Consider the following 27,154-nt stretch of genomic DNA (forward strand, 5'->3'; position numbering starts at 1 on the left):
AGAGCACTGTGAAATTTCTCAAAGGAAAAGGAAGAAAGAAAACCGACCTCTCTCACTAGTCCGAGCAACTCAGCTTCATAAGCGAGAACATCACCCATTGCTAGGCGTTACCGCTGAGCCTCATCGTCGGAAAACCTAGAAAGGGAGAAAGGCGGCGGCCGTCAGCACTTGGCGCACGCAGGACCCGCGCAGCCCGGCCACCCCAGCGCAACGAGAAAGCCCCCTCCCGCCCACCGACCTGCGCGGCAGGGCACCCTGCGGGCCGCGCCGGGGCTGCGGGGGAGCCGAGCGCAGGCGCCGCGGAGCCCCAAAGTGGCGGCCGCCGCCCCCCGCCGCGGCGCGGCCTACCTGCCCCGCGGCCCCCGCCGGCTCCTCCCGTCGCCTTGGTAACGGCGGCTTCGCTCCGCGCCCTGCCCCAGCCACGCCCCCTCCCGTCGCACGTGATCCCTCCTAGCCACTCCCAAGCCGGGAATGGGCCCTCACACGACGAGCCCGCCGCGCCGTTACGGGCAGCGCCCCCTAGGCCCCGGCGGGCGGAGCTGCAGCCGCGGGCCGGGGGGGGGGGCGGGGCCGGGAGGGCCTGGCGGCGGCTCCAACATGGCGGCGCGGCCAGGCCCGGGGGGGGGGGGGGGGGGGGCGGGGTCCCGGTGCCGGGAGGCGCTGAAGGCCCGGGGCACCCTGCTGTGACGCTTGGCGCTGGAGCCTCGGTTATTCCGTGCCTGGGAGTAACGCAGGGAGGGACTGTGCCAGCGGGGGGAGAAACCAGGGAGAACAGCGGGATTGTTGGCTGTTTACCTGCACTTTACCCGTGCGCAGCTAACAACGTACCCACGGCGTGAAAGGCCGGGCCTCTCGGCGCTGCAGAGCGGCCTCCGCGTCCCGGGCTCCAGCCGCTGAAGCCGAGGCGGTTCCCAGCCTGAGTGCAAGCCTTGTGCTTGCTCCAGAGGCCGACGCGCCGCTGCCTCACGTGGGATTAACGCCTTGCCTTCGAGGAAGGCTCTGCGCTCCTGCAGCCGAGAGGCCTCTCTACCGCCTGCTTAGCTCCTCGGCAATGAAAGTTACTTCTCCCTCATCACATTTTTCTCACCACAGAAGCTAATGCTGCTTTTGCTAAGGAGTCTCTTTCAATCCCCTCTCTCTTAACGCTTCTTGAAGAGTTCAGGGTGAAACTCATAAAGTTATCTATAATCTTACCATGTATTTTGGCAGCCCCTTTTCATCCTGGACAGCCCAGAAATTGTCTAAAAGCTGTATGCAGCCTTCCACGCTCTTCTCTGTAGTCCTTGAGATGTACCTTGCGGCTACACAATGATGCAGTTTCACAAATAGAGCCTAACATCCCTCCTGCAATACTCACACCGGTGACACCCCCGAGCCCTGCGATCTGTTCAGTGGATGGAGACTCTAGAAGTAGCTCTAATGTGATTTAAAAATAAAAAAGAATGGGTTATGGTTACCTGCGCCATTTACTGCACAACTTAGAAAATGAGTTTTAAAAAGCTGCCGGACAGAAGTGACAGTGTCTTTCAGTGCTGGAGAAACCCGTGGCAATACGGGCAGAGGCAGCCGGCGTGGGTGGTAATGGAGCAGCCTGGTCGCAGTCACACATGGCTCTGGCGCATCTGACCTCATCCTCTGGGAGCGCAGCAGCGTCCGAGGTCTGATAAAACAAACTGAAAGGTTGGCCAAGCCTCTTAAGAGAGGCTTTTTCATGTTTTTCATTAACTACAGTGTTAATGAGCCTCTTGACATTGACACTGAATTTTCTAGGAAATACTTGTTAGAAAAAGGAAGACTGACATTGTATCAGGACTGATATCCTGTCCAGGAACGTGTTCTCAACCCAGGCACTGTGTTTTCCTCTGCTCCCACCTTTGCTGGGCAAACACCTAAGACGACACGTGCACTCCCCAAGCACACCTTGCCACCACACTGCACCATCTTTCTTCCTTTGCAAGGCTGCTAAACTGGGCTGCCAGAGCAGAACACGCTCTTTGGCATCCACCCAAAACACAGATTTTGAACTTTAGTAACCACACAAAACTCGAAAGCTAATCTCTCCGAAGAGCTCAAAGGTACTGCTCTTTGCTAAGATGATTTCCCAACCAAGACTTTAATTTCCCACACCAGTGCTGCAGTATGATTACAGTTCAGAGTACAGACTTTTCTTGGTTGGTGACCTAAGGATGTTCTTCTTATGCAAATTTTGTAAAATTTAAAGGATGTGAAAAAAAAAACAACAACACACCCTTGGACATTCTTGCAAGATCTAAAATTATCAGCTTGATAGTTGAAATGTTTGGAAAGAGAGAGGTGAAGAGAAACGGTTATGACAGAAGCCCATCACATTCAATGAGCAGACACTAGCACTCTATTTATAACTCGTGGGAACTACGGTCCTACTGCTGCAAGTAGTTCTGTTTCATTGCCACTGTAAAAGCAAGATAGTGAGGCAGATAGCTGCTCTTTGGGAAAGGAAAGCAGGATGTTAAATACTGGACAGATAAGGCCCTGTCCCATGCCTGCCTTCCTCAAATTATGGTTGCCCAGGTATGAGACAGAGTGATGGTTTGAGCCAGAGTTGTGCCAAACTACCCAGTTTTTACTACTTGCTTCTCCTGGCATGGAGGAAGAGATACAAGAAGAGATTAGTTCATTCATCACATTTGTCTGTGCCAGAGACCCTCAAAAATATTTTGTTCCTCAAATCAATGTACTTGGGAGACATTCTCAGTTAGAAAAATTCTTGCTAGGGAAGGAGCTTCTCTTTCCATTAGAAAGCAGGAGAAAACTCATAATTTTTTCAGGCTCCCTCCTCCTTCCAGTGCTCGTATCAAGCATGTAACAAGAGGTAAATGAAGGGGGACAGAAGAGCCAGAGATTCCTGAAATCTAGTCCTCTGAGTTTTGCCTGAGTTCCTAGAAAGCCCATTAAAATTCCTAGAAAGCATGCTGAAATTGTGCAAAAGCACAATGAAATTCCTAGAAAGCACCAGGATAATCCTTAGAAAACGCTAGTGAATTCCTAAAAGGTAAAATTCCTAGAAAGCACTGGAGAATTCCCAGAGTAGTCTGAATTCCTGGAAAGCATGTCAAAATGCCTAGAAAGCACAAGGGAGTTCCTAGAAAGCATGAGAAAATCCTAGAAAGCATTGGGGAATTCCTAACATGTGCTGGGAAATTTATGTTCTAGTCATTAAGTGGCTTATTGCTTGCTATTACTGTGACAACCAGCATTCACATTGGTGTAGTTACTGTAAGCCTTAATAAATGGTCAGTTGAGTAGGCAAGCTAGCTGGTAACTGGAATGTCTTGTTTTGGTGATTTGTATACTAAATATAGGCCTTTATTCTTATAAAAGCTACGCTTATGCTTATATACAGAAAATGTCTGTATTTAGTATACAAAGAGTAGAGATGCTATAGCTGTACAGCAGACAGTTTCTTCTGTTACATATACTTCTATAAAGAGTTCATAATATAAAACCTTATATATTTGAGTTTTACCATACTAGACTTTGTCCATCCCTTACTCCATTCCACGTGACAGGAATCAGCTGTCTTCGGGCTGGGATTCACTCCTGGCTGCAGCACGGGCTGTTTTTGGAGAGGTGTCACCCTGCCACCCACGGGTGCAGACACTTGCCCAGGCACCCTGCAGGCAAAGAGCGCAACCACCATCCCAGCTAAAAGGAAAGCACAGCCTGGGTGCCCTGATCATTTATAAAAATAGCTCACTGCTGCTGGATTTGTAGTCATCTGGGCTCCTTCTTGTTCCAGCCAAACAAAGGCGGTGGTATGGTGAATGCTATAGATAGGCTTCGATCAAACCACAGCATTTCCAGCACCTCACAAAAATGATTTGGTTTCTCCTCCTTCAATTTGTCATCTTTCCCTCTGTAATTTTTTAAAGGAATAAATGACACTTTTAGAGAGTGGTCTCAAGGTTTGGGAGCAGACCAGCTTCAGCTATCCTCATTATTTGCAATAACAGCTACCATAGCCTCTGTGCTTCCTCCCTCCTGCTTAACTTTGGTAACAATCAGGCACTACCAATGGGCAGGCAGAGAGATATTTTATCTGCTGATTTTCCTTTTGCATCTTCAAGATGCCATACATCCAGCTGGCTTTCTCCTCTGAGCAGCCAGACGTTGTGTCAGGGGCTTGGAGCTCCAGCTGCAAATATGGTGGAAAGGGGTGTTGGGGGTCTTGGCTCTGCTTTATCGGTCATATTTTTTCTTCATTTTCTCCTGTTCCCTGCAGAAGTCATCCTCCAGCAAGCACACATAGTCGGTGTGCAAACATTGCCTTGCATGGGCTTTGCCACACTTTAAAGGTGCTTGAGCAGAGACAGTATTTCCAGGAGATGCTGCCACAGGATGACCCACAGGCCAGCATCTGGGGTAAGGTCTGGAAGATACGAAGCTTATGCCTCAAGTCAGCCATCTTCAGAGAAACTGGCAGAGTAGTGGCATCTCAGGTCAAGGAGAAAGACCAGGGATGCCAAAGCCCTAAGTGAGCCAACAGCCCCTTCCCAGCAAGCCTGACCCATCTCATTTGATATGTGTGCTGCCGTGCTGCTGAGTTCCCTGCTGCCCTAGCTCCACCTCTGTCAGCGAGGATGTCCTGATTAACACCAACTTGTGCAATAACCTCGGGTTAATATTACTGCAACACAAGCACAAAGGAGCAGGGCTTAGATCCTCCAGGGCTCATCTTCAAAGCATCATTAAAGGAGGCTCCTTCATCTGACATTCAGGACGCGGAGGAAGAGATGGGTTTGCACCCTGTTCAGCCATAGCTCTCTGGCCCCATGCGGGTAGCTGAGCCTGAGCCTCAGCTTCCCTGTATTCCCATGGGAAGAGATTCATTAATGCCTGGAGCACTGTATTTGGGGCTTTTCTTCAGGACCAGCGTAGCTGCCACTCCTGCCAGGGCAGCAGAGTATTTCTGTGGCTGGGCTGCCAGCTACAGATCCCAGACTTGATTGTAACCTGTTGCTTGATTGAAAAAAAAAAAAAAAAAAAAAAAAAGAGGGGGGGGGAGGGAAGAAGAAAAGAAAAAGAAATCTGGGTTTCTGTGGACAAATGGAAGATTTTGTAGGAAACTTCATCTTTTGGTAATCTTTCCAAGTCATTGCATTAAAAACAGCCAGGCAAGAGGGGAACATTTTCCAAAGTTTAAACATCCTGTTGTTTTCTTAGTCAAATTTCAGGTTTTAGTTGCCAAAAGAGATTTTGGGTTGAGTTTTCAGCGAATGACTTCTGAAGGACAACAAATAAATAAGAAGTTATTTGAGTTTTTCATTGCTGACACATTATTGCAGGTTGGGTTTGGAGCACAGACTGGCTCCTGCTGGGACTGGGCAGGAAGGCAGACAGGTTCGCTTGAACCAACGTCCTGCACTTGGGCAGGGCCATTGCCTGATGGTTCAAATGCCTGCTCACATACTGAGTTACACAACAGAGCAGGGCAATGTTACTTCCAGGACCTTTTGCAAAGAAAGCTGGGGCAATGAAACCACAAAGTCTCTCTGCTTTTTCCAGCATCAGACTTCCATAAAGCTGCTCTGTCTCTGTTGGATGGGGCTTGTCTAGATGCTACTGAGCCATGAATTTCACCTATTCCCACCCAGCCCATAAGCACGTAGTCAGCCCTGTGCCAGGCTATTTATATGCACACCTTCTCCAATGATTTCCTGTAAGGATAGTCCCTGACCAGAGATATGGCCAGGCAAAAAAAAAATAAATAAAAATTAAAAATATTTTTTTCAAACTTTCTATTTTTTATTTTTATTTTTTATCATCCCTTCAGGAAAAAATATTCACAGTACTATTCCTTGTTCCTTGCCTTCACCACTTGGGAAGGAGAAAAAGGTACACAGCATCAGATGTGCTGGAAGGGGGAGAGAGCGGATGCTTCATTGCCTTGCCCCAGCTCCAGCGGGAGCATATGCAGGCTGGGCCAAATCCAGCTGCCACCTTGGCAGCCCCAGCCAGCAGTGTCAGGTGCTGCATGCATGGTGGCCTTGGCAGCAGTGCCCTCCTGCCCTGCAGCATCAATCCTCTGCGTCCCTCGCTTGGGGACAGGGGATGCAGCTTTCTCAAACCTCTGCAAAACTCCTGTGCTGTGGCCACCACTCTGGCGGGGGCTAGCTGGGGAGGAGGACTCCTCCAGCGCTCACACTGCTGTGCCATCCTGGGGGATCAGCCTGACCTGGTTCTCCAGCTAGTAGCAGAGATCCCCCTGAGGAGGGTGCTGCATGGTCATCTAAGGCTGGGACAGAAGCTGACAACCACAAAGTTGCCTGCTGGAAGCATAGGAAAAACCTGCTGTGCCCCTGAGGATACATTCAGGATTTGAGGATGGGGAGGCAGAGCCTCAACAAATCCCCCTTTCTCACCCCTTTTGCGTGCAACTACCACCTCCAGGAACTAAACTCAGTTTCAGATGGAGGGAAGCAGTGAATGCCTCCTGCCATGAGACTCGCTTTAAGAGATGCAGCCAAATGCAGCTGTATCCCCCCTGCACATCTTGAAACCAAACTAGATCGTCCTCCCCCACTGCCTTTGCAGAGCCGGGGCTGCCCCCAGAGGGGATGAAGGAGGCTCAGTGCCCGGGACAGAAGGGGGCCACAGCTGAGTATTTTAATATGCATTTTTCTAGGAAATGAGTCGTAAAGCATGGACAGCCCCAAACCAAGGTAAACACTGACTTGCAAAAAGGCTTGGCTTTCAATAACAGCATGGCTTCCCCGCCAAAAATGGAAGGGGGCTGAGAGGAGGGAAGGGTGAGCAATACTTCAATTGAAAAAAAAAAAAAAAAAAAAGAGAGAGAGAGAGAGAGAGAGAGAAGAAAATGGAGAAAACAGTCTAGGAAACCACTGGCTCAGAAATAGCAGGACAGAGAGCTTTATCTCCAGGAGAAACATCTCCCATCCCAGCAATGGTCCTGGGGAGCCTCACCTCTCTCATCCCAGGAGTATGGCTTTGATGCTGCCACAGATACAAATCAATGGCAATCTGTCTGACGCCACCAACATGGACCAACAGTGATCTGCCCCATCATGCAGGGACAAGTTGCAAAGCCCCTGGGCCTGCAATGGGTACAGGTGGCAGGTTTCATTTATGAACAAGTCCATGAACTTCTGTCTCTGACGCAAGTGCTTCTATCAAATTATTTTCAGCTGCTTCTTGTTCATCCCAGGACCCCAGGTTTCATGCTTATGCTAAAACTAAGAAGGATTTCTGTGTAAAGTTAAACAGAGAATCTGTCTAGTCCTACAAGAGATATTTTAATCTCTCTCTCAGGAGGCACGGTGGGGAGACAAAGGGTTAACCCACCTTGGTTCCTGCAGACAAGAAATGGAGCAAAACAATTTAATGGCAGAGCCAGCATAAAGCTGAAAAGAAAGACATTGCACCAGTATTTCAGGTCTTTTTGCTTCACTCTGAAGGGGAAAAAATGGCTCTATGCTTTTTCCTTTGCAGGTTACCTCTGGAGAAACAATGTCCCCATAATTTCTGCTGACAATTAACCTCATCTGTGCAGCAGTTCTTTCCTGGGTCACCAGCCCAGCTATTTATACCTTTGTCCAGGGATGCTGTTGCCACCGAACTACCCTTCCCTTCCGCCAGCCGCACGCCGAGGCTGCGGGCCATGAGCCCCGGGGGCGTCCCCCACAAGAGTGCACCTTCTCCTGGAACCTCACGGCACGGACCCTCGGCTGTGCGTGCTTTGCCAACACAAAAGCATGCAGGTGTGTGCAGTGCTTAAACATCCACACCTGCACACACACACGGGGCAGCAGCATCCCTCAGACCAAGAGACCAAGGCCAGGGGGTCAGGCTGTCTGGGGTTCATGGTCCCAGCAACCTCATGGCCTACCCTTCTTCAAGGGCCTCTTTAGAAGGGCCCTGGTACCTCTCAATAGCCCATCTCCAAAGGATGTTGGTGAATATAGGATTTGTCTCAAGTCACTTCTCTGCAACATGCGGGTAACACCAATTCCCCTGTTCACCAGAATGCTGGAGGAGATGGCTAATCTGAGTACATGCGCAGTATTTTTCTTTACCACCACCAAAGGGCTTTAGTTGTGCAGCCAGTGCCAGGAACTGCAATACAGACCTCCAAGTGAAACTCCAGGCCTGGGATCCTGCCAGACAGGCTCTTTGCCCATGCAGAGCAGGCTTTCAGAGGCCAAGTCAAACCAGTCTCACGCTGACACCAAGTATTGGGGGCTGGGGCAGCTTCTCCATCTCTGAGGCACAGAACACGTGGCCATCCCAGTCCCACCAGTGCCAGAGAAATAACAGTCACATCAAAACCATACGCTTTCCCTGAGGGAGCTAAGAGCCTTGCTCTCACGTGACAAGCCCCTCCAGACACCCAGTGCACAAAGACACCCAAGGAAACACATCGATGCTCTCGGGTGAAGGTCTCCACTCCCACCAGTGGTTGCTAGAAAATGCCACAAGCCTTGCCTAGACCTGCAGTTTCAATGCTCCTCAGCCCCCCCATCCCGGCAATGCTGCGGGGTTGACACCAGCCCAGAACTGAACTGATATCCTCGTCACTGCCAGCACTGGTAGAGCAGCAGGCGGGGGAAGAGCCCAGGGCAGGCCAGTGTCTGGCCACACCAGGGCGCAGGGGCAAAGGCGGGGACACTCCAGTGTCCAGATACAGGGAGATAAATGGCCATCACTGCCATGGTTATCAGTTGCGCCCAACCTTTACCTTGAACACTGAGGAGGAAGGGCTTTGCCCAGCCCTGGAAGGAAGGGGATAGATAGGGAGGGCGGCACCGCTCCTCTGGAGAAGCATGGGAGAATGTTCTAGTGAGCATCCGTCTGCCAGGGCAGAGGAATGCCAGGGCAGGCTGTGAGGCCAACCTCCTCTCTCAAAAACCTCTTGCCGTAGGAGCGTTACCCCAGATTTCTCCATCTCCACTTCTTTTCCCAGTATGGTGCCAAGCAGGGCATTTTTCTCTGAGCTAACTGGAGAAAAGGGGAGATGGAGGACAGGTCCAGGGCCTCCCTAAGGGACTTTGGGATCCATCACAAATGGCATGCCCTTGAAGTGATTTATTTTTCATCAGGGTTAAGGGGAACAAGGCCCATTACTCAGGAGGGACAGTAACATGCTTCCTGCCTCCTGTGCCTCTCCCTCTGGCAAACCCAGGAGCATTAGGCCTTAATTAGCCCCTGGCAAACACCCCAGGGCGGATTCCTCCCCAGCATCCCTGAACAAACCCAGGAGAATGGCACTTCCTAAGAAATCAGCGCTAATGAGTCACTGTGTCTAAATGACATATTTAAAGCAGCAGGGAAACTTTCCAAGCTCCCCCTACACAGACACCAAGCTGGGATCAGAAAGGCAGCAGTTGCCTCCATCCCCTGAGTTTGACATCAAGCTGGTCCCACAACAACCAGCCCCACTGATCCCCACAGAAACTGGTCAAACTCATCATATCTGCAGGGGAGCACTCATTTCTGCAGGCTTTACCTCAGCTCCAGCAGATGCTTTCATTGATGTTTGGTGCTTCCCTTGCCAGATGCCACCTCACTCTTATGGACACAGAACTGGAGAGCCCGGAGCTGCAGAAAGGTAGCCCTTGGCATCTGCTGTGGGAAGGGCAGTGAGAAGAAGGGAGCAGCTGGCAGGGTCATTCGACAAGGTGGAGATAACAAGATGGCATCCAGGACCAGGACCGGGAGCTGCTCCTCACTGACACATTTGCAAACAGTGAGTCAGTGACAGGAGCTGCACTAGGACCTTCCCAAAGCCCTCCTGGAGGTGGTCAACTGCCTTTCTAAAAGATTTCTATAGGTTTTCTGGGCATTCCTTGGGAAGTTTTCAAGAGTCTTTCTAGAGATGTAATTTACCTCTCCAGAGATTTTTAGGGAGTCTTCCTATGGGTTTCTCCCCCCTCTCCTCCCAAAGCCTTCCTAGCAGTTTTACAAAATCACAAGCTGGCATTTTCCAAATATCCGAAGTCGCACCTCGGCAATTCTGCAGAAGCACAGCACCTCAGCAAGTTACAGTGTTGCACCTCAGGCAGCTGTAGAGCAGCAACCTCAGCAAGCCTTACTGATAAACCAAAGAAATAAGAAGAGGTTAGAAAGTACTCCTTTTAATGGATCATTTTATAGGTAGAACGCACCATTTTGCACCACAAAATCTTAAATTCACTGTGGGGTGACAGATGAGTCTCAGAAGGGAAATCCTTTCTATCACTGTCAGCTCACCAGCTCTTGTGCCTAATGAACTAACTAGCTATTTGTTGAATGGGCAGCCTTCTTTCCAAAGGGAGGTGCAAATGAAATCCCTGGAAAACACTCAATATGCATGTTTTCCTCCAAGAAAGGAAGGACTTCTCAATCATCAGCCCTCCAGCAAAGGTCAATTTACACTTGCTAGAAAACACTCCTCATGTTTGTCCTACCCAGAGGAGCGGTTTGCCTTCCTCAGAGCATCAACCCACAAAGCACCCCCTTCCCACTCCCTGCCTCCCCCTCAGTCCAAGGTAACTCCTCAGGGTTAAGGTGTGGACATCATCTTTTCTCCTTCACACTACCAGGGCACCCAGCTAATTGATTTGCTTTGCCCTTTAACCAGCAGCCATCTCAGTGCTCCTCCAGCCCCTCTGAACCCCTTCCCTAGACTTCTTTCTAATACTGCTGCATAGCTGTTGACATTTTCCTGAGCAGAAAAATGCTGCGCACCCTGGAGAGAAAGCCAAGACAGTGGATGTTTTTCTGCATATGATCTCTGAAGTGTCACTCTTAAACCACACAGTTCCCACTTGCGTTTACACAGTGAAGATGAAATGCTGTGAGTAGCAATGCAGGGGAAGTGTGAACAGACAGGCCAGTTCCCAGGCTTCCCTCCCAGGTGTCCCAGTCCAACACATACACACAGCATTTTTCCCCCACAGCCACCAAAATTTCCTCTAAAAATGTAACTACCTGAACATAACCTTACCACATAGTCCCAAAATAGCACCTCAGAAATCAGTTCAGAGCAATTAGAGGATTTTGCATTTGTTTGTGCCAAGAGAGTTCCAGACGCTGTCACTACCAGAGCGGAAGAGTGATCTTACAGGCAAAGGAAGATCATTTAGCACAAGAATTAAGTCTTTTGGGTCATGCCCCAGGCAGTATACAGCCCTGTGAACGGCTCAGCACATGGCGCATGCAGATTTCCACTAACACTGTAGCAAGAGCTGGGAATACACCAGCTCCCCTCAAATGTCTGTTATAGTCTAAAATATTGGCAAAAATACCTGTGAACCGAAGCAGGCTGATCACAGCATAGCAAAGGCATCAATATAGCACTTGAGATCTTTCTCTAAACTGGATTTTCCCAGAATTTCTACTTGGACTCAAATCTCCAAACAATATTTGGCTGACAGGCTGTTTTCCTCTTGCAGTGTCCTCACCTCTGCACAGTATTTTGTAAGATGGCACGAGGCGTTATCAACAACTTATCTGAAATACATCACATATCACACTGGTTAGCATCAGAAAAATATGCAGGAATAAGGGATTTGTACCTATTGAAAGGGATTAAAACACTAGGAAGACTTGTATTATTTATATTCATCCAGCTTGTTTTTCGCACCACAAGACCTGAGTCTTGCTTTTAATGAACATGGGATTGGAGCAGTCGTTACCTTTATAGCCAGTTTTACCAACAGTCAAGTTGACTGTGGCCATTTCAGGTTCATCCTTAGCTTTGCTCCACAAGGGACATATCTGGATCACACTGAGAACAGCAAGCTACGACCAGCACTCTTACTGAGGCAACATTTCAACCTCAGTACTTGTGATTGAAGCTTAGGTCTCAAACTTGACTTTCAGTCCAGTACTCTGCTCTGTAGTGCTTAAATTCTGCAGAGAACAAAGGCAGACTATTCTATTGCTATAGTAACACCCACCAAAATAAACCATCTGCTGGAAAAGCTCCCAGGTGCTACATGCAAGATTTGTCTTGCATTATTACAGATGTGTATGAGCCAGGGGTACGTTCACATGGAGCAAAATATTCTTACACATATATATAATAAAAACCTCATTCCATTAAGTGCTGTTTCAAGTGATGCACCTTAGCCCAACAGTTGGTTTACAACTGGCCAGGCTTGAAGTGTGTGGCTTGCTGGTGATGCAACCTCTGAAGCGTTACAGACCCAACAGGTGAAGGTCTGGTTGCTCAGACACCGAACAGTCAAGCTACATTCTTTCCTTCTGACTGCTGCTCATTCCATACTCCTGACTGTAAACTCCCTCTTGGCTAATGATGCACACCAGTGTAACAACTTGCACGTCTGGATTCACCCCATCTAGGTCTGTAACGTATTTCTAGCTGTCTGACCACATCAGCTACAATATTTGGTAAAAGCAATGAAAGCACACAGAAGGAAACGGGATGCTGTGAAACAGAGAAACATGCCTTCATTTCCCCATCACAAACACCCACAGCCCTTCTGTCAGCCCTGCACTGACATACAAATACAAGGATGTGCAATGGGGAACATCAGTGCAAAGTCAACATTGGAGAGGTAATCTGGAAGCAAACTTGATTGCTAGCAAGCAGAAATTTGCTCTCTCTGTGGCATCAATGCTGTGCCTGGGCCAACTTGGGGTTAGTGACTTTGCTAAGTCTAAACAAGTGTAAGAAAAAGCAGTAGTATGAATAGATCTCAGCTATTCTACAGAGAAGTAGAATCAGTCACAGCCTTGCTGGAGGGAGATGCATGTCTCCAATGAGCAGTCACTTGCTGAGGAAGACAAAGCCTGAGGTATACTGGGTCTAATTTCTAAGACTTGGAGTGAGGAGGAGAGAGGCCTCTTTTCTCCCTCCTGGCCTCTCTCCTTCATCTGTTTTTTAAAGCAGCAAGCTTTGTGTCAAGAGTTTTTAATATATTTATTTGAAAACAAGGTTTTGTGAAAGAGTACACTAAATAGCATATATCTGTTCTTCAACCATAAAACACGGACTATCAGCTTTAGCTCAGCACAGATGGGGGCTGCATGCACTGAACAGCAGATCTCAATAGGAAGGTCTTCACATCTGTCTTTCTGATACCAAGCATAGTGTCTTCTTTAGAGGATGTGATCCTGGAGAAAGGGGAAAGACCAGAAAAACAAATGCATTTAACTTAGGCTTCTTGTGGCTGCCCCCTCCCCCACGCCCTAGTCTGCGACTGACGCAACATTTACAGTTTTTAGCAAGAAGTTTGTTTTCCTGCCTGTCCACTGATTCAAGTACATAATCATTGCTCTTGGGAACACTGGGAAATGCCAACCCATATTTGGAAATAAAGCAACTGGGTTTCTGCCAGAGAGAAACCTGCACATCATTTGATTCACTTTAGCCAAGGGACCTGAGAACTGCACCATTCATTGCCTGGAACAGACCTACATGGATTGTTTGGTGGGGCTCAGAGCATCACAGAGCCCATGACAGAGGTGTCTTTAAATTTTAAGAACAACTGTTGGGAGCCTAAGATGACACTAACAAGAAGGGTAGTTCTCTTTTGACCAAATCTGCCACACTGAGGTGAAGGAGATGACAACTTTGTTACACAAATCACTTGTCCATCTGGGATCACTGTATAAAAGATAAATATTCGCAGCTCAGCTGTTTCCTGAGACCGCACAGGTTGCTCTGACTTTGCCCACTGAGGTTCTACTTGAGAGCAGCCAAGCCTGAATGGTTAGAGATCAGTCTGGCACAACTAGGTAAGGTCTGATCCAGAAGAGGGGCTTCATTTCTACTGCTACCAAACTCTTCAAATCAGGACAGAGGATCTGTCTCTGAATCTGATAGAGAAGCAGTCAAAGGGCAAAACCAAGAATGCTGGGCACTGAGAAATGCTTTGGTTGATCCAAAGAGCCTTTTCCTTCACTGGAATTAACAAAGGTGACTGCACGATACACTTTACCTCAGGTCTTAATCATCAATGTACTCAAAGGGCTCTGGTGGTTCAGGCTCCTGCTCCTCTTCCTCGATCTTCGGACCATGAGCTGCCACAGGTTCAACCAGCTCCTCCATGTCCTCACTGGTGTCCTTCAGAATGATGATGCCCCCGATGGAAAGCTGCAAGGCAAGTGCAATGAGTGTTAGGGCTCCTCACTTGTGCCTCACGGTGGAGTGTTTACAGCCATGGTTTTATCCTAGACCATGTGAGACACTGTAGATTCCTGATGAACAAGAATGAATTCTCAGTTCCCACCAAAGGGAGAAGAGGGTCTTCAAGAGCTAGCTAAAATGACATCAAACTACTTCTGTATAGGTAGTGACAAAAATCATTGCAAGAGTAGGACTAATATAAAGATTTACTCAGATTGATGCATGCCAACTTACATTTCCTCATTTGTTTGCAACTCACATCAGAAGCTCATTGAATTTGCAGGCCAAATGCTCACACAAGAGCTTCTGTAAGTCTTAGTGGAAGCACCTGTCATTCATACTCACATCTCTGCAAGGAGAATGGAGCAAGTGAAGTCTTGACTTAATCTGCTTCCTCATGTACAGTGACACATACAGCACTGCTTTCTTGTGTGCTTGTTCAATTAAAGATCATTCAGTGGTATCCAGGAACAGAAACAAGTAGTAGTTCCTTTCTCCTGACTGTTCATGGATGGAGAAGTCACAGCAAAGATTCCATGATGGTGGCCTTCACATCTAGGTTTGCAGATCCTTCATATCAGAAACAGCATTGTATCTGTCGATTCTGCCAACTGGGCCTGTGCCAAAGGTGTGACCTTCCCAGGAAGAGGGGAAGTTTCAGAGAGCAAAGCACCACTGACAGTCACCCAGATGCCTGCCTGATATATGGATGGAACAGATGTTCCATCCATCCATATATCATTCCAGGCTACCATCTGAATTTCCATTAACTAAATCTTAGTTCAACAGAAAACAGCTTTACCCTAGATTCACAGCTTTACCCTAGTTGTGAATCCAAAAATCCTAATCCCTGTCTGGCACTTTCTACATGAAAACAATTTGAATCATAATTGCTTTATGAGGCAACACAGACTTGTACAGGGCAACAAAGCTTAGTGAGGCCTCTCTGTGTAGCCACCTCCCAGGAGACTATCTGAAATGGAGACTAATCTGATCACCAGCTTCCACTGACTGAGGAATCCTATTAACAGAGTCCCATAAAACAAAGTAAAACAAAGAGGAATTAATTACAAAGATCACAACCAAACATCCTGCCAGGCTAAAGCAAATAGGTGTGTCTCCAGGACTGAATCACCAAGCGCAAAAAGGCAGTGCTGTGTCACGCCTGGCTGGAACTGGAGCCTTGACCACATCAGGATTCCAGGCTATAAGCAGTGTTTCAAAGAGGCATTTTACTTGGGCATTCCCCACAGCAGAGCAAAGCTCCAGGATAGCTCCATTCCAGGAGCCCCCTTGGTTACAGACCATAACCTCAGAAGGGTGGGGGGAGGAGGGGAGGGAAAAAAAAAAAAAAAAAAAAAAAAAGCAGTACTGTTCTGTTCTCTTCAAAACTTCCTTGTAGGGGAGAGTTAAGAGAAGAAACCACATGCGCCTTGCTAACCAGCTCCGTACTAGGACACAGCTTCTTTTAAAACTGAAGCAAACGAGCAAACGGCCACCTCCATCCACATTTCAGCTGCGTGACTGGGCATATACTGGATGGCATCACAGATCTTCCCAACTGAAATACCACTTGGGTCATCACCTCTCTTTAAAGAGTAGAAACTGAAAACTCCTTTGACAGATTTGCTAAAGGAGACATTTGAAAAAGGGATGATGCACAGAGAATTCCAATGTACTGATGGAATTCCAGGAAATACATTTCTTAAAAATATAAATATTTTCCCGGAGAAAAATAGCATTTCTGATCAACACAGTTTTCCTACGCACAATCCTGCAAAAGGGGAAAATCTAGCATGTTATAAATAAAAGCCAGAAGAAGCTGACTCAGGAGGCCTGCACCCAGGAACAAGCTTGTTAGTTTTACAATACAATGAAGCATCTCACAGAGCAGTTAGGTAACCCCTGGGCTAATGCCAAGGTCTTTTTCACTCTCCATTTGACAATAACATGCTATCTCTTCTTCATGTTAGCAAGAGATGAAGGCATTTTTCTAAGGTCAGATGTAACCAAATAATAAATTTGTTTAATGCAAAGACAATTCCATTTAGGCATAAACCTCACTATAGAATAGTAAGACACCAGCACAGGTCATGATGTATTTCACTGCATTCATTCAATAGCATATTAGAAAGCAGAAAAGCCCTTAAACATGTTTTATTCCTGGATCATTTCTAAAAGATAGGAAAGCCATCTAATTTCTAATATTGCCCCTGGCATAAAGTCCTCAACTTCTTCTATCAGCTTCTTTTAGCAAAGGTCTTCATCTCTAAATCTTGTATCCTTACAGCTTATATGGAATTCTTCAATCACTCTGCTTTCTTCATATTAATGCTCCTGGCAAGTGTAATAGACAGTAACCTCAGCATAGTACAAACAGAGTCCTGTGAAAGAAAATTCAAACTATAGCTTGCTCTAAGTGTAAGTGAATGAAGATTCTTATCACAGCTCAGTCTTTATGATCCCAAGAATATCATTAATACACAAAGAGCATGTCTGATTGGTTTCTGGGTCACAGTGTCTGAAGAGTGCAGAAGAAAGAATTAAAGCAGCACTAGCATGATGAAAAGGGTGGGAGCAGTTCCAGCTTTCCCTCCACTAGAATTACATTTGATCATTTAAAGAATGGGACCTAGAAAAGTAAATATGACAATAGTAAAGTTGCAAATCTCTAAAAACACATTACAATTATGCACCAGCTGAGTGGTGTTCTCATGTACACAGATCTTGGCAGTTCTTACATAAAATCCCAGCTTTTAAGAACTGTTTTGTGAAGTGCACAAACTGGGAAGTTGGCACTTACTGGTTTGAAAGGCTGATACCGGCAGCTTTCAGTCATGGTGAGAACTTTGAGCTGAGCAGGCATGACCCTGGCTGGGTTGTCCAGCAGCTGGAAGTTGGGTTCAGGCTCTTTTTTCTTCTCTTTTTCATCCTTCTTTTCAGTCTCATCCTGCAGAGGGGAAGGAGAACATCAGCATGGTTTTAACAGCAGTCTCTAACTCTTCCACAGTTCAGGAGGGTAAGGTACTACCTGCTACTCCTAACACAGGTAGCAATTCAAAAGCATGGTGAGAAGTCAATCTCCTGCTGAGGAACAGGTTGACCACATGTCTATCAGCTATAGCACCAGCAATACTGATGTGAATCTAGAGTGCTCTCATCAAGACAAAGTCTAACTCTTGACTGCAGGTGAAAAAAAGTTCAGCAGAAGGGGATAATGGAAAAGTTTACCTCTGGATTCCCTTTCTAATACTTGCTCCATAAATTCACTCACCACTTCTGTTCACAACTTAAGTGTCCTTAATATCATGACTGAGCACATGAAAATTGCCAAAAGCTGTCCTGATCATCTTTCCAACTATAAAGCTGTCATTGAAATTTCATGCTACTGGCACTGACAGGACCTCAGTCAAAATGACTCATCCCAGTGACTGTCTAGTTAATTCCAGATAACCCTTCTTAGTCACTGACTCAGCAGCTCAGACAAAAAAAGCACAACTTCATTTATATACTTAAGAACATGGCTCATGCCTTCTTCTTGCTCAGAAACATCTTTTGATTTGGAAAAAAAAAAAGACTGCAGAAAAGATGGAAACAACCATGATGATCAGGAAATGATCAGGAAAGCAGGCATGGAACAACACCAATTGCATGGTACGTCTTGTAACAGCAGATGGAACTCTCTCTGTCATGGTGCTTGCTCATCACTGTGCACATGACTTTGGAAGCTATGGATTACTAGCCACATAACAGGCATAGAGAAAAACAGAAAAGCAATTAGACTTCCAAAACATTTGGACAATGGCAAAACACTCAATTAAAACACAGCAGGTGGCAGCAAGCTCCTTTTCTGCTATCCTGCTCTTTCTGCTCAATTCAGCCAAGACGACTTATTCTAACAGCTGAAGCGTGCCTACACACCCAGACACAACATGTGAATCCTTTCTAATACATTGCTTCCTAATGCCACCTTTACTTAACTGTATGTTGTAAAAATCTTGGAAGAAAGATTCGTCTGTTCAGCACATTTTACTTAACATATCGTGCTGTAAGAACAACTGAAAGTAAAGGCAATGTTTGATTGCGAGGTAACATTAATGAAGGACCAAGAAGATGAAAATCAGATTCAATTGTGCACATATGAGATGATTTGTTTTCTGAACCAACTGTAAAAAATTCAGTGCAACAGTATTAACACCTTTCAAACACTACTCGGTACCTACGATGTGGCCACCATTTTAATAGCTCGAGGAAAGCATTCTACACGTGCAGTTTTGATCTCATGCCACACTTCCTTCACATAACATTTGCATGTTTCTTTTTCAAATTAAAAAGGCAAAAAGTCCCTTAACACAGCACTTTTCTTATAAGGATATTAAACTGGAATCAGAAAGGTTTCTATTGAACCTATCAGTGTAACACATTTCCAGCTTACATTTGCATTTGCGTCCATTAGGAGAGCACAAAAGGAAAGGTTCTTTGTCAGGATACATCACGAATTTTAGCCACCACATATTTCCCAAATTGCATCAACCGTTGTTAATTTATGATCTAAACATTTCAGTTTGCTCTAGGATTACACTTCATTCACAAATGAGGAACACAAGTTCCAGTCTCAGATTTATGAGCTGATATAAATCATAAGAGGACCAAAGCAATCATCATAGCTATAGAGCAGAGGAGGAATCCTGTGCTAAAAGCTCAGCTGGTCTTGAGCTTGGCATGCATACATGTTTGCATTTTGATAGCTAGGCAAAGCACATAAGATATTGCTGCCAAAAAGATGAACACTTCAGAAGAGGGGTTAAACGTGTAACAGCACAAAGTTTAACCTCTTCAGCAGTCTCAGTTGAAAGACATCACCAAGCAACTATTACGATATTGAGTCCTTTTTCAGAAGATCAACCATAGGTACCAAGAACGTGAAATTAGTTAAACTTCTTCCATGTAGTATTTTTCTTACTACATGGATAAAATTCCCTTGGTCTAGAAACATGAACAGCAGACAATAAAATAATGCATAAAACATGGAATGTTCATGCAATTGAAGACACATACATTCATTTGGAATACTGCCTTGATCTATTGGAGTGATAGCGGGTTACTCTTTGCCTACATGTACTAAACAGAGTTCCTTTCCTTCTAAATTACTTTGAGATAAAGGAGTTAAAGTCTGTTCTTCTCTTATCCCCATTCCCTCCACTAGCATTTGGATTACTTAATAAGTTACTTAGTATTATCAAGGGAGATTTATTTCTCAGAAATAATGAATTCATAAATAATAATGCTTCTTGCTTTAGTCAGGACACACATGCACAAGAAAGATGCTAAGGAGTGTATGCAGTACACTGAAATGTGTTAACATTGTGCTCAAAATTGACTGCAATGTTGGTGGCTGCAGGGACAGGTTTAAGGTTTAAGTGGGCACCTGCTTTCATGTCACATCTTCCACATTTGGGAGAGGGGCAGACAGTTAAGTTTTGACAGTTACACTCACCACTTCCATCTTCTCCTCTTCCTTCTTCTCTTTCTCCTTTTCCTTTTCCTTCTTCTTGGCTTTTGCAGTAATGGACAGCACAGCAGTGGAAACCTGGATATGTCAACAGAGGAGGCATTCGGCACAGCTGTGACACTGTATGCAGCACATCAACTACCAAAGCAGGGGAACGCAGAAAGGCTGGTGTTGAGTCAGTTCTCAACACAGGTAGTAACAAGGTCAATTCCACTCTCTACCCACTGCTCTGCTTAAGAAATGAATACAGGGCCACCAAAGCAAATAAATGGCACAGACAGGACCAAAGACTCCATAACTGCAAACCACATCCAGTCACATATGCAAGAGGAGGGTAAACTTCCTAATTTAGGGATTAATCATGATTGTTTGGATCTCTACATGAGATTTGTTTGATTGTTTTTAAACAAAGCAATGAATGGAATTGTTATGGGGAACCTGTTGCCAGCCTCAAAGGTAAAGAAACTTTGATAGATGTACTCTTCCTAATGACCTAAAACTCTTTCTCTGTCCTAATCAGACAGCTATGCTTCTCACAGACTTAAAAAGCGGATGCACAAAATGCCCCATGGAGGTGAAAAGCTTCAATACTTCTGAGCCAGAAACTACCAAAAGCAACATTCAGCAAAGTTGCTCAGATACAAGAATTTGGCACATCTTTTTTTCCAGAAAAGATGTCTCTCCATCCACATACCCACAGTAGCTGTATCTGTAAGGCAGCAACTTTCTCAGATGGACAGGGAGCACTGTATTTGTCAGGTTGCTGGTGAGACTTTCTAGGCTAAATGTGCTCTCATGGCATTTTTAATTCTGGTCAGAGGAGTGAAAGAGAAGGGGCTGTCCAATTCACATCCTATTCCAAAGGCGAGAGTGCAGCTACGAGCAGCTAGCTTTGCCTTTAATTAGAGTTCATTTCTGTGTTCCTCAGCTATTTAGAAATTTCTCCTGCCTAGCATTCAATTCTGATAAAATGATTTACAATTTTCACACAATGTCATTCATCAGTATGACATGCCTGAGGTCTCCACTGCTGCAATTGCTCCCTAGGGGCTGCTTTGCCTGCTGCAGTGGTCTGTTTGACAGCTTTTACCATCTTATGCCAGCAGACAAATTGATTCTACTGTTGTCCTGCCAGTCATTCAGCAGTTTTCATCCCTTCCTCTTCTATTACCTAGATAATCTCAGTGTCACACTTACCCTTGCTGTGATCCATGGGCCTGATTGCTTCACACTCTAGCTCATGGCTCCACTGTCCCTAGACCAGGTATGTTTCTACCCCTCCACGTGAGACTATTTGAGATGTGCTGCCCCTAATACTTGCAATGTCTGTAATGCGGCAGCACTCTAGAGCCCAAGTCGCCTACAAAGACCCCATTATGATAGGTGTGCTACAGAGATGGTACATGCATACAAATCACTAGGGCAGGGGAAATTGTTTTAATCAATGCTTTTGGTTGACTAGTGTAAACAAGGCAGGTTCTAGCCACTCAGTAGCATAGCAGTTGTATGCCACAATCAGCAACAGTCCCAGGCTCAGCAGGGAGAAATGGCTAGAATTCTCATTCATAGACAATAGTGCCTGACAATTTTTATTTTGCTCTTTAAATTCCCTATTAGTGTCATCAAAGTCAATGCTTATACTAGGAGGGAGAAGGGGTAGTCTATACAACTAACCCAAATACCTTTTCTTTCTCCTTTTCCTTTGGTACTTCAAGAGGTGGCGGATAGGCGAAAGTAGACGGCTTGCAGTTGGACTTGTACTGGACTTTTGGCATCTAAGACAAATAGTTAAAAGATATTGTTAGAAACGAGAAAAGCAGGGGGAAAAAATCCACAACAGAATAATTGCTTTAGCTTCATTTTCCTTCCAGTAGAGATGAACACAGATCCTCTTAAGAATACAAGCTTCCCCTTTTCTCCCTCCGGAAGCTGAGAAACTGTTATCAATGGCAACAGTTCAACTAGAACAATGTTATTTAATTATTCTATAATTTGACTCTGGCAAGCTCTCCTAGCCTTCTCCATGTACTCCACGCTATATACACCATGCTTTGTTTTCATTGTTTTGATGCTTTTGTGGTTTTGATGTTGTTGCTGTGCCTGCTCATATTAATGCAAAATTGGTTTAAGAGCTAAGTGACGATCTGCTCTGTCAATGCACGCTAGGCCAGATCAAGCTCTGCCTGACATTCACCTCTTGCAAAAGGACAACGTGCTTTGGGGGTGGTGAGGTTTTTTTTTGTTTTGTGTTTAAATCACTTTCACATATTCTCTTACTCTTGCCTACCTAAACAAGGCCAATAGACATGCTTTGGCAGCCTATCCAAATTCTTAAACTGAATTTACTTCTGCAGGATCTCAGCTCTCTTCCTTTATAACACATCGTGTAGCAATAAGGGAACAGGGACTGCTCTGAGGAAGCAAGGTGGGTGTGGTGCAGCCTGTAACATACATTCAGCTTGTAGTTGGTTTTAATAGTTAAACCAGGTTAGAAAACACAATCTCACCTAAAGCCTTTTAGACTCCCTGTAAATTCTAGGGGACTGGGAAAGGGAGTCAAAATGGCAGTACAACCAAGTAGCCAAAGAGTTCTGCACGTCTCACCACAGGAGGTGCAGAGATGAGCAATGATACAGCCCATATAAAGTATTCAGGACAGAGAGGAAACATTTTAGAGCAAACCTCTCCCTTCAAACAGCAAGAATTTTCAGCTATGTATAGATGGACTTCATGCTCAGCACCACAACAGGTGGAAAAGAACATCCTAGAGTCATAAACTTCTGGTTCAGAGCGGCTGCAGTCCAGCAAGATAGCTCAGTCCCACAGAGGGCTCTGGCAGAGCAGCACAAGCCTACGCACGCTCTGTGCATCACAGACTATACCTGCAGCAATGACAGGAGGAGTTTGCACAGCCCTATGCTTCTAATTTCAAATGCTATTTTATTTTGTGAAAGTTACTAGATCAGTTCTTCAGCACAAGAAACCCATTAATGAAGCCAGCACAGATAGAGTTTGCAGAGGCTATAACACAACTGATCAGCTTGAAGAACAGATGCACAGGAAAACTGCAGCACCTGTAGCTGTTTAGTTTAACGCTTACTTCCCTAGGAATCCAATAGACTTTTTCTCCCATTGTTTGCTTTCCTAAGGGGTTTCTTCATCTAGTTTTAACAGTGTGCCGCTTTAACGTTCACCGAAGACGCAATGAATTTCATAGCACCTCATGAAAATCTCAACTGGTGACTGCAGAATTCCACCTCTTTATGCAGCCTGTACAGCAAGAAAGGTTTTGCGTAGCAGTCTGGTATCAGGTAAGGAAGAGGTTATTGCATAGAACAAGCCTAAAAAGGGACTTAAATACATCTTTCATGCCAACATTTATCGCAGTCCACACAGTAGAGCACCACATAACTCATCTGGGGGACACAGCTTTTTTGCTGTTGTTTTTGTTTTAAAAACTGCCTTGATCTATTGGAGTGATAGCGGGTTACTCTTTGCCTACATATACTAAACAGAGTTCCTTTCCTTCTAAATTACTTTGAGATAAAGGAGTTAAAGTCTGTTCTTCTCTTATCCCCATTCCCTCCACTAGCATTATTATACTTTTCTAAGGCTTTATCCCAAATGAAGAACTACAGTTTAAGCCCAATATTCATATTTCTTCCAACTAGCACCATTTCTGCCACAGATAAGCTGAAGACATCCAACAAATGCATTAACACACCTCCCAGGCCACATAAGGCAGACTTCTAGGCTGCTGTCAGCAATTTTTCTCCTCTCCATTCATTACATTACCTTAAGATCCTTGTTAAGGCCAATGACACAGGTTGGGGTGAAAGCCAGCGACAAGAAGTGAGACAGGGGGAACCAGAACCAGAATTGGGTGAAAACCAGGACACCCACCACAGAAGGCATGTGAGTATGTCCCGTCCTTGACTGCAGCGAAATGGTTACATTATGGCCCCCTGTGGAGAATCATAAATGGAATAACTTAAGTGAGGTTAATGCTCCACAAGGTACTCCACAAGGACAACTGAATAAAACATTTCTAAAACAACTGCTGTGAACAGAGGCTGCAGTGTTGTCAGCTTTCTCCTCTGGCATACACCTACCTCCTCCACTGACCTTGTGATCTCAGCTTATACAACCAAACCTAGAGGCAGCACAACCAAACTGCTCTAGGCAATAGCTAATACCCAAACAGAATCAGTGAAGACAGCCCCACCACACTCATTTTGCCAGGAGGTAAGTTAAACAGAAGTGCAGTTGAGGGAGGAAGCACAAGCAGACAAACCCTTGCCATAAGCAGTTTCAAAATAGGACATATAGATGAACAGGTTGCTCAGAGACATTGTGGAGTCTCCTTCTCTGGAGATACTCAACGCCTGCCTGGATGCAACCCTGTCTAACATGCTCTAGGTGACCCTGCTTGAGCAGGGGGTTTGGACTAGATGATCTCCAGAGGTCCCTGCCAGCCTTACCAATTCTGTGATTCTGTGATGAATCACAAGACAAGAATCACACGGAAAACAGTCCATACAAAGCAGTGCACACAAAAGCTTTTCTTTCTGTGGTTGTCTCCCTGAATTGCTAGTGTTATACAGAAGAAATATGCCTGTGTTTTTATCCCACACCATCTCAGTAGAAAAAAATGTAAACAGCAGCAACTTCAGAAGTTGCTTCTAGAGGTTATCAATCTAAGCAGCAAAGAGACAAGCTCCTGCAGTTTTTGCAACAAAATTAAATCTCTGCCAGACAACTAAGTCTTTAGTTTTATACTTGCAAAGCAGAGACCAAAACAACTCCATATGTTGATGTAGTGCAGAAACATCCAGCTACAAATCAAACTGAAAGATTGGACTTGCAGACAGAGTGAGAAAGTGTTAATCTGATCTTCAGTCTTCTGATGAACCCAGTGAATCGAGTTGAAGAGGGCACCAGGCAAGTCCATTACCGCTGACAAGGCCAGGTGCAGTGAGGCTAACTTTGTTAAAATACAGTCACCCACTCATTCCAAACTCAAGGCACTTTATAGCTGAAAAGCCCAACTGGAGTAGTATTCCTCTGCCTTGCACAAACAGCCACCTGTAGCAAGGCCAGGCCTCAGTGGAGCTGTCTTGAGTTTGAGGCACAACCAAAATTAAATTTTGCTGCCAAAAACAGTGGAACCCCTTAATGAAGCAGTAATGTGATCTTTGGTATCCACCTGTGTCAGAAAGCCCTAGAAGCTACAGAGCAAGATAGGGGATTTGTTCTTCTGTAGGATACTCTGCATACATAGTGTCTCCTTGCTTTTTAGAGAAAGGCAATGATATGGTCTCATCTTTCACCAGCACCTGCTCTGCTCACTGCTTTTCTTCATTACTTTCTTCCATACTGCTCTCATGGACTCGTCTTTGAATTTACAATGCTATTAGGAAGGGACTGCCTGAGGTGTTGTGATATTCTCAAACACTGCACATACAAATACCTGGTCTTGATATTCTCAAACATTGCACATACAAATACCTGGTCTTCTCTTACATCTTTCCTAGGAACCTTTCTTCACTGCATCAGCGTGTAAGGGCCAGATCAGTAATTTGCAGATAGTCTGGATAAAGCAGCGCAGTGAGTACTGAACAAGCAGCTTAAATTAATTTTTTATCAGACTTTTGAAATTTTATTTTCCAAATTTATTTTTAATCTTTAGAATTCTATTATCCAACCTCTGGAATTTGCTGGCTGATCAACAGATTTCATATTCAAAAGATGTTGCCATGCTACTTGTTTCTGCTGTTCTATATCTACACACACTCCACCCTCACTCCCAGGGCTTTGGGGGGGAGCAGGAAAGGTGGAGACACACGATATTGCACAACTACAATCTATCTTCATGATTAAGTAGCAGCACTGACAACCTGGAAGGGAACACACTGCAGACCTTTGGCTGGATGGATAAAAGCTGTGAGATGGTGTTGGTCTGGGGAGATCGGAGGGGGGCGTACCACTACACACACGATTTTCAGAACTCCTTGGCAGTATACCACTATAACGTCCATCTCCCCAAATTCATAGTGCTACAGTGCCAAAGTTGCTGGAATTAAAATGGTTGCTCTGAAGCCTATGAGAATCCACTAGGTAAGCTAGCATTAGTTAACAAGGAAGGGGCGCACAACAAGCAGATGCTGATGATTTACACTTTAACGAACTTGTTCTTTACATTGTCATGGTGGTACTTTTGCAACATCCATCACACTGTTCTACAAATTTTTTCCCTTCAACAAGTTTTCACACAGAACAAATGCTTTGCTGATTGTACCGCAGCACAGCCCATACCGCACAGCCCAGAACGGCACACTAGCGCAGCACTCATTAGAAAAGGATCCCTCACAGGCCCTGGAAATAAGCCTACAATCCAAAATGAGTAGTGTCCCATTTTCAAATGGTATCATACTGCTTCTTTATCAGCAAAGACTTAAAATTCACTTAATCTAAACGAGAACGAAGGCAACCTGAACTTAGTGCCAGTCCAGAAAGGCCAAAACCTCACCTGCTTGGCCATCAAAGTCCTGGCAGAATCAATTCCAGCACGTGCTGACAAGGTGGTTCACATAGGCACTAAAACATGGGGTAGCTCTGGTCTAACGGATAAAAGCACTAGCAAAGGGTGATGGCTTTTGTTTCTAACTACCAAAATCTGAGCCAATTTTACATTAGGAGCCTGTAAACAGGAACAGGCAGGTAAAAAGTGGGAAACAACATCCTTGTTGATGAAGGGTTAAAGTAGCACTGAATTCAACACATGGGAGGGAGGCCCATATGCATCTAGGTACCATTTATACTAAAGTCTTTAAGATCCAAAATATAACACATCACACGAGATGCATATTCGGAGAGAGAGCAATTAGGAGATGGGCAACTCTTTTCCTCTGTCATTTGGATGACACCTTCTTTTCCATCACTTGTCACAACTATCACTGGAACTGTGGAGGATTCACTCCATTCACCTTCATGCTACCCAGTGATACAGCTGACCCCCAACCATTGCACAACTGACCCCACTCAAACTTCTCTTAAATATCCAGAAAAGGATACTCCAGATATACTACACAAATATTTGTTTAGTGACTGCAGCTCCTCCTTTGCTCTCACTGATTGAGAAATGCTGCATTAAGAACCAGAGAGAATACCTAGAGTCCAGAGGGCAAAAAAGTTTAAGTAGGTCAAATGTTGAAATGTAATTAGATCATCATATCCCTTTATAGCTCTTCTTGACAAATACATATTCCAGATAATAAAGCACATTAAATTAATTTTGCAAAGAATGGAAAGGGAGTTGTCAGCCTGGAGTGAGAGCGAATGTTTGCATATGACAGGGAGAATTATAAAAGTTCAGAGGTTTGGGGGGGGGAAAAGACCCTAAGCTAAATTTAGTGTGCCTATTTTTTACTTATCTTATTAAGGAAACAAAAATGTGGCTGCTGTGGCCTAACAATTAGACAATGACCATATTCTTCATTTCCACTGCAGAA

General features: G+C 45.3%; 2 protein-coding genes across 3 annotated transcripts in view; both read right to left on the bottom strand.

Moving 5' to 3' along the window:
• ARMC9 (armadillo repeat containing 9) overlaps positions 1–398 on the bottom strand; it is a 69,628-nt gene extending 69,230 nt beyond the window's left edge. For both annotated transcript variants that reach the window (XM_062583198.1, XM_062583197.1), the window contains exons 1-2: positions 349–398; positions 48–135 (exon numbers count right to left, since the gene is read on the bottom strand). In XM_062583198.1, coding sequence (XP_062439182.1) covers positions 48–98 — 51 coding nt within the window. In that variant the 5' untranslated portion in view covers positions 99–135; positions 349–398. The remainder of the gene's footprint in view (positions 1–47; positions 136–348) is intronic.
• Positions 399–12,897: 12,499 nt separating this feature from the next.
• Positions 12,898–27,154, bottom strand: part of PSMD1 (proteasome 26S subunit, non-ATPase 1) — an 81,156-nt gene continuing 66,899 nt past the window's right edge. The window contains exons 20-25 of the mRNA XM_062582443.1: positions 23,439–23,608; positions 21,326–21,418; positions 19,629–19,721; positions 16,935–17,081; positions 13,944–14,098; positions 12,898–13,116 (exon numbers count right to left, since the gene is read on the bottom strand). Coding sequence (XP_062438427.1) covers positions 13,952–14,098; positions 16,935–17,081; positions 19,629–19,721; positions 21,326–21,418; positions 23,439–23,608 — 650 coding nt within the window. The 3' untranslated portion in view covers positions 12,898–13,116; positions 13,944–13,951. The remainder of the gene's footprint in view (positions 13,117–13,943; positions 14,099–16,934; positions 17,082–19,628; positions 19,722–21,325; positions 21,419–23,438; positions 23,609–27,154) is intronic.

The sequence above is a fragment of the Rhea pennata genome, chromosome 9 (assembly GCF_028389875.1).
Source record: "Rhea pennata isolate bPtePen1 chromosome 9, bPtePen1.pri, whole genome shotgun sequence".
Lineage (NCBI taxonomy): Eukaryota > Metazoa > Chordata > Aves > Rheiformes > Rheidae > Rhea > Rhea pennata.